This window comes from Megalobrama amblycephala, linkage group LG2, assembly GCF_018812025.1.
Source record: "Megalobrama amblycephala isolate DHTTF-2021 linkage group LG2, ASM1881202v1, whole genome shotgun sequence".
NCBI lineage: Eukaryota > Metazoa > Chordata > Actinopteri > Cypriniformes > Xenocyprididae > Megalobrama > Megalobrama amblycephala.
Genome location: NC_063045.1, coordinates 16512376 through 16520351, shown reverse-complemented (window position 1 = coordinate 16520351; position 7976 = coordinate 16512376). Strand labels below are relative to the sequence as shown.

Genomic DNA, 7976 nt, shown 5'->3' with positions numbered 1-7976 from the left:
ATTTTCACAAGTCACAACTTTTAAAACTGTTTTATGGAGATTTATTAAAGTTTTATTCGGAAAGACGTTAAATTCCTCACAGCCTCGTTTTCATTCCTGTCGAAAATTAAACATGGCGCAACACTGACTATAATCATTCTTTTCTCATTTTGGCACTGTATTTTTTATTCTATTTACAGTTTATTTAAAAAAAAAAAAAACTTGTTTTACATTTTTACTATATACACTACCGCTCAAAAGTTTGGGATCAGTAATATTTTTAATGTTTTTAAAAGAAGTTTTGTCTGCTCACCAAGGCTTAATTTATTTAATTAAAAATACAGCAAAAACAGTAATATTGTCAAAAATTATTACAATTTAAAATAACTGTTTTATACTTGAATATATTTTACAAAGTAATTTATTCTTATGATGTCAAAGCTGAATTTTCAGCACCATTACTCCAGTCTTCAGTGTCACATGATCCTTCAGAAATCATTCTAATATGATGATTAGTTCCTCAAGAAACATTTGTTATTATTATCAATGTTGAAAACAGTTGTGTACTTTTTTTTTTCAGGATTCCTTGATGAATAGAAAGTTCAAAAGAACAGCATTTATCTGAAATACAAAGCTTTTGTAACATTTTACACTACCGTTCAAAAGTTTGGGGTCAGTAAGAATTTTTATTTATTTATTTATTTTTTAAAAGAAATGAAAGAAAGTAACACTTTTATTCAGCAAGGATGCATTAAATCAATCAAAAGTGACATTTATAATGTTACAAAAGATTAGATTTCAGATAAACACTGTTCTTTTGAACTTTCTATTCATAAAAGAATCCTGAAAAAAATATTGTACACAAATATTTTGTACAATTGTACACATTAAATGTTTCTTGAGCAGCAAATCGACATATTAGAATGATTTCTGAAGGATCATGTGACACTGAAGACTGGAGTAATGATGCTGAAAATTCAGCTTTGCCAACACAAGAGTAAATTACATTTTAAAATAGAAAACTTTTATTAATAAAATTTTAAATTGTAATAATATTTCACAATATTACTGTTTTTACTGTATTTTTAATTAAGTAAATGCACCCTTGGTGAGCAGACGAAACTTCTTTTAAAAACATTAAAAATCTAACCGATCCCAAACTTTTGAGCGGTAGTGTACATACCTTAAATATGACAAATTCCCTGTCATTTATAAAGTTTAATTTAATATCTAAACACATTTTTTCAATATTTTAAAAGTATTTCATACTATATGAAATATAGTATGATTTACTGTATATGATACAGTAACCAATTAACAGGTTTACACCATAGTATTTTTACATTCTTTTCCATTAACTTTACTAACAATTTCAAAATGTGAGGTGATGTGATTATTGTGCATGTTATTATACCGGAAATAGTCAGAAGAGACATTTGCATCATTTATTGAAAACACAAATTACAAAAGTTGCAACAAAACCTTTAACAATAAAATATATTTGCTGGTTATTTCCTAGCAGCTCTTTTGTCATGCTTCCTGATGATGTCGATGAGGTTGCTCTTGGTTCCGATGATGTCGTCCTCCTCTCCATGGTTGCTCCTCTGTTTGGCTCTCCTCTGCTGTTCGAACAGATGGGGTGAGTTGAGAAGTTGTGGTGGCAGTATGGAGCCGGTGGGCTTCACTCGGTTCACAATGTCCAGAAACAGCCGTTTGTTGTTGTTATTCATGAAGGTGATGGCGGTGCCTCTGTGGCCCAGTCTACCAGCTCGACCAATCTAAAAGGTTCAAACATAGTGTATCATTAAAGAAATGAACCTTCAATGTTTAAGTGTTTTATATAAAACACTTCATACCTGATGAACATATTCATCCATGTTAGCTGGCATGTCAAAGTTCACTACCAGCTTAACATTGACCAGGTCCAGCCCTCTTCCAAGAATACCAGTGCTGATTACTACTTCAAACTGACCCTCGAGTAGACCCTACAAAACACCAACACGTGGGAAAAGACGGAGAAGCAGTTTGGCTCTGGGAAATGATTTTTTTTCCCATCTTTGTGGGAAGTTCAATAAAAATTATACTTTTGGACATTTGTGGGCTGCTTTTAAAAAACATTTTTTGCATTACCTTTACAATTTTGTTGCGTTCCCACTGCGTCTTGTCCGAGTGGATGGCGACTGCGTTTAAGCCCATGACCTTTTGCACAGCTTCACACAGCAGATCGGCCCCAAGTTTGCAGTCTACGAATACAACCACCGGCGGCTGGTAGAGCTTTCTGTCCTGTGAACACACAAAAAGCCATAATTTAGATAATATCCTACTAAAGCAAACCCAATAATCTAATATAAACGAAAATTATAGATGAAGTGGAAATGAAACAATGTACAAATATTAATAGTAAATAAAACAAAAATATAGCTTTCACTTTCTGTTTGTTTCTGCTGTAAAACAGTTTCTGTTGAATTTACAAAAAAGTTCTAATTCTAAAACTTAAATTATGCCATTTCATATTTTATGGACAATTATGCTAAAATATATTAAATATAAAATTAATAAAATGTATTTATTTACTTTTTTACTTAATTTCACATTTATAAATTCACTTATGTAGATTCATATTATTGATGGACAATTATTCTAAAATATTACGCATAATATTAATGTATTTATCTATGCATGTATTTATTAGTTTATTTAATTTCACATTTATACATTTATTTTTATCAATTATGCTATTTCATATTTTTAATGGATCATTCTAATATTAAACATAATTATTCATATATTTAATTTCATATTTATCATTTGTTATTTATTATTCTAAAATATTAAATAATATAAATAAAGAATTGTATTTGTTCATTTCATATTTTTCAATTAATATTATTTATCAATTGTGTTATTTCATATTTATGAATTCATATTTATTAGTTGTTATACACTATGTCTGATGGACAATTATTCTAAAATATTACATATTATACTAATATATGTATGTACGTATGTGTTTATTTGAATAGCTAGCTGGGAATTTTTTGCCCACAGGTTGTGATTTATAAAATGCTTTCCTGCTTTGTGTCCCTGGTAAGCCGTTGCTACTTTTCCTGGAGCAAAGCCATTTGAGGACCCGCCCATTTCCTCTGGAGAGGAGGGTAAGACACAACGGCAAAGACTGCCCCACAGACTTCCACTGTAAATGCATTTCTGTCAACAAGTCAGTCGACTCGACAGCAGGCAAATCTGTATAGCAAATCTGAATATTCTTTTTTAAAATCAAAATGTGACGCATTTCCACAGATGAATCGTGCACAAAAACTTGCATCAAGAAAGCAAATGGGGTCAATTTTGAGTGTAGTTTCTACAGTAAACTTACATTTAAAATCTCAAAAAGCTTCTTTTTCTTTGACGGCTCCTCCACCCAGAGGACGATCTGCCGAACGTTGGCGCAGGGTTGGTTCTTCCGTCCAATGGTTATGCTCACAGGGTCACGGGTGAGACGAGCAGCTAGCTGTTCCGTTCCTGTGGGAATGGTGGCTGACGTCAACAGCGTCTGATGGTCTTCAGGGACGTGCTCCAAAATTTCAAGAACCTGTTGCTGGAATCCCATCTTCAGCATGGTATCTGCCTTTGAATGTTTTTGAAAATTATATTAATAATTACACTGATTAAAATATGGATGGATGGATGGATGGACGCATGGATGCTTACCTCATCAACCACAATGGCCCTGACATCATCCAGCCGTACAGCCTTCTGTTTCAGGATCTCAATGAGGCGTCCTGGAGTGGCTATTACAATCTGGACAAAGGAAGAATTGAACAAATAAGGTGTTGTGGATTCTGAACTGACAAACATTACCCTAAACTTTACCCAAAAGTACCTTGATCTTCTGCTTGAGTCGATGCAGCTGAGGAGGTAAAGGCATCCCACCCACCAGCAGGGCAGTTCTCATGTTCGGCAGACCCATCACCAGCTCTTTCGTCTGCGTCTCTATCTGAATGGCCAGCTCTCTGGTTGGGGTCAGGATGAGACACGTGGGAGAAGATGGAAAAGCTGTCTGGCTCTGGGAAATGATCAAAATACATCAATTATTTGTGGGAAGTACAAATAACATGGACCAAAAAAAAAAGAGGCAACCCAGGACATAAAAAACCTTAATTAGTATATTTTTAAATTTAAAAAAAGATTAAAAAGATACTGAAAAATACTGTTTCATTTTATATATATATATATATATATATATATATATATATTTTTATTTATTTATTTATTTATTTATTTATTTTTTTTTTTTTTTACAAAAATAAGCACAAATTTGATTTGTTTTTACTTATTGACAATTTTATCATTTGTAACTTATTTTATCATGTCCAAATCTCTCTTTATAGTAATTACACACAGGAAAAAAATAAATCTGGAAATTAATGACTTAATAAAAAAGTGAAACTCTAGTGAAATTTTTTATTTAACACATTAAATAAATAAATAAACTTGCCAAAATAGAAAGACTGAAGGCAAATGTTCGTACCTAAAAATGAACCCTGATATGAAACGTTAATGTGACATTATAGCTGTCCGGGGAAATATGAGTTTTATATAACAATTGCCCTTATCTGAACTAAGCATTCTGGTTGTGAACTTTTCAGAGGAAGTGCACTGGAATTATAGACCGGTCAAAAATAGATCTGCTCTTATGAATTACTCATACTGGCGGGGCGCAGGAGAGAACTCACTATCTAGGGTAACAGCTGTTACCTTAAAAGAGTTTTCTATTTAAACAGGATGACCTGAGAGACAACACTGACACACAAAATTTCCATTATCTATCTATCACAATTGTGGGCTGCATATATCTCAATTGAATTTTCATAATTGATGAACATTAACGTTATTGCACTGAAATGAAACAAAACTGAGCTAAATTGAGCTGAAAAATGACACTATTACTGTATTACTGTACCTTCTGTAGAGCTGCTTTACAGCTGAAACTGAAAACTGAATGTGTTTCATAATTGATTAATTTTACAAGATTAATACTGTAATTTTCCTGCTTATTAATGTGATGCTGCTTTGAATCAATCTGCACTGTTTAAAGGGTTAGTTCACCCAAAAATGAAATTTCTGTCATTTATTACTCACCCTCATGTCGTTCCACACCTGTGAAACCTTCGTTCATTTTCAGAACACAAATTAAGATATTTTTGATGAAATCCAAGAGGTTTTTTATCCCAACAGCAACATAATTACCACATTCAAGATCCAGAAAAGTATTAAAGACAACGTTAAAACAGTTCATGTGACTACAGTGGTTCAACCTTAATGTTATGAAGCAAGGAGAATACTTTTTGTGCGCAAAAACAAAACAAAACAAAAATAATGACGCTTCCATGTTTACATCCGAATGCCGACTCAGTATTGGCCGACGCTGTTCACATGAGCAGCAAGACACATGCACCCACTGTAGTCACGTTGACTATTTTAACAATGTCTTTACCTCTTTTCTGGTCCTTAAATGAGTTAATTATGTTGCTTTCTATGGGGGATAAAAAATTGGATTTCATCAAAAATATCTTAATTTGTGTTCCGAAGATGAACGAAGGTCTTACGGGTGTGAAACGACATGAGGGTGAGTAATTAATGACAGAAATTTCATTTTTGGGTGAACTAACCCTTTAAAGCACTATTTAAATACTTAAAGAGGCAGTTCACTCAAAAAATTTAATTCTGTCATGATTTACTCACCCACAAGTTGTTCCAAACCTGTATGAGTTTCTTTCTCCTGCTGAACACAAAAGAAGATATTTTGAAGAAAGTTTGGTAACCAAACTGTTTCTGGTCCTTGCTGACTTCCATAGTATGGAAAAAAATAAAATAGGCTACTATAGAAGTAAATGGGGACCAGCAATTCTTTGGTTACCAACATTCTTCAAAAAATATCGTTTGAAGAAGAAAGAAATTCATACAGGTTTGGAACAACATAAGGGTGTAAAGGGGGGTGAACTATGCCTATGAACTATGAACTTAAGATGTTCACTACTACAGTATTTACCTGGAGTGCATGCATTACCACTGGAAGAAGGAAGGCAACGGTCTTTCCAGAGCCCGTGTCTGCAGTGGCAATCACATCTCTGCCGGTTAAACCAACAGGAACCATCTGCATCTGGATGGGAGTGGGTGCCTCATAACCGGCCTTCTTCAGGTTGAGCCTGAGTGCTGTGGGAAAGTTACAGTGTTCGAACTCTATTATAGGTCTGCAGACCTCACTGCCAGCAGTCACTATAGCCAGCTCTGTTTGAACTCTCTTAATCTGCTCCTCAGTCAGTTCAGATATGAAACTATCCTCCTTGTAAGAGTAACTTTCAGTGTCAGTTTTTGACGCATTAGAGGTCTTTGAACCCTCCTGAGGATCCTTAGAAAAGACCTTCTCGCCAAAACCGAAGCACATTTTAGCTAGATGACTGGCTTTACACTCCAGGCTGCAGACATCATTGTCTGTTTTATCGCAGATGTATTCTCCATATCGTCCACACATGACGCACACAGGTTCTCCCGGCTCTGGCCATCTCTGGTTCTTCTTGAAGGACTTCACTGGTTCCTCCTCTTCATCTGGTTCTTCAGTCTCTGTCTGATCGGGTTCCTCCTCTGTTTCAGTGTTCACAGTCTCGTCTGGAGGACAGATGTCAGATGGAGATGTGGAAACGGTGTCTTCGGGTGTCGGTTTGCTTCTCTTGGGGTTCTGCTGATGGGACTCAGGGGCTCTCTTGAGCTTTAGCGATCTCGGCATAAACATTTTCTGCCCGCATTCACCACACAGATACGAACTAAAACAAAACAAAAGAAAAACGACGATTATATATCTTTTGGAAACGCTTTATTTCAGAGAACTCAAAATATGTGGACTGAGTCGCTTCTAAAAAAAAAGTCGCGCAGATGTGACGTCATATAAACAACCGTCAAGCTGGGCATTGTAGTTTTTAAAGATTAAAGAATTTAAATATTATTATTATATACGCTAGTATTATACTTATTATATCAGTTCATAATATATCATTTAACTACTAATATTAACATTTCTATACAGCACATATTTATGTATATCTTCATGTATATTTCACAAGATTTAAAGGTCAGTAAAATTATTTTTTCTTTATTGAGAAATAAAGAAATTTCTCTATTATTTTAGATTTATGAAATTCACCTGGACAATGTATTATACTAAAGTTTTAATGAATGAAATACGACATCATTGTACTTATTATAAATTATTATTATTATTTATAAATAATAATAATAATAGTTTTATATAATAATTTATTACATCAGTTAATAATATATAATTAAAAATATATTAAAATTTAACTTAAAAGCATATAAGTCACGTATAAAAGTTCATGCATATTCGTCAAGACTTGAAGATCAATAGGATAATTATTTTACTTTATTGAAAAATATTTGTGAAATTCACCTGGGTCATGTATTATATTGTTTTGTGTTTGTTAATGGAATACGACATTATTGTACTGATTACATCTGCTTATAATAAATAATAATAATTATTATTATTATTTCACAATAAAAAAGCCATATGTTTTGAATTTGTATATATTTGTGTATATGTAGGCCAACAGAACATTGAAGAACTAAGGGTCACTAAAATAATAATTTTATTATGAATTATATATTTTATATTTTAGATGGGTCAGCAGTAGACTCGAGGTGGATATTGTATTTTCATCTAGGCCTACTATTTATTTATTTATTTATTTATTTAACCAAATTGTGAATTTCTCCATATAAATATGAAGAATACAGTTTCACTAATGTAATGTTAATGATTTACGACAACATCACACTATTAATAAAATACAATAAATTGCATAACAAATTATGAAAAAACGTGTTCTGATTTTTTATGTTTATGTGTGTGTATAGAGCATATTAATAATATCTATGTTATAAAATGTCACTGGATCCCATTTCTAGCATAGTCCTCC

The 7976-nt window shown here is 32.9% G+C and overlaps 1 protein-coding gene across 1 annotated transcript; it reads right to left on the bottom strand.

The window, feature by feature from the left end:
* Window positions 1–1410: 1410 nt before the first annotated feature.
* On the bottom strand, window positions 1411–6935 carry ddx59 (DEAD (Asp-Glu-Ala-Asp) box polypeptide 59). Its single transcript, XM_048183110.1, has 7 exons — window positions 6032–6935; window positions 3863–4045; window positions 3691–3780; window positions 3356–3607; window positions 2110–2262; window positions 1836–1964; window positions 1411–1757 (listed from the first exon to the last, which is right to left on the bottom strand). The coding sequence occupies exons 1-7, from the start codon at window positions 6770–6772 to the stop codon at window positions 1488–1490; spliced, it is 1818 nt and encodes a 605-aa protein (XP_048039067.1). The 5' UTR covers window positions 6773–6935; the 3' UTR covers window positions 1411–1487.
* Window positions 6936–7976: the final 1041 nt, after the last annotated feature.

What these genes read in the sequence shown, in the direction of transcription:
- ddx59 (XM_048183110.1), bottom strand. Translation starts at nt 6,772, where the DNA reads ATGTTTATGCCGAGATCGCTAAAGCTCAAGAGAGCCCCTGAGTCCCAT. An exon ending in GACTCAAGCAGAAGATCAAG is followed by an intron (nt 3,781 to 3,862) that starts GTACTTTTGGGT and finishes TCCTTTGTCCAG; the next exon opens with ATTGTAATAGCCACTCCAGG. An exon ending in TGGATGAATATGTTCATCAG is followed by an intron (nt 1,758 to 1,835) that starts GTATGAAGTGTT and finishes TGAACCTTTTAG; the next exon opens with ATTGGTCGAGCTGGTAGACT.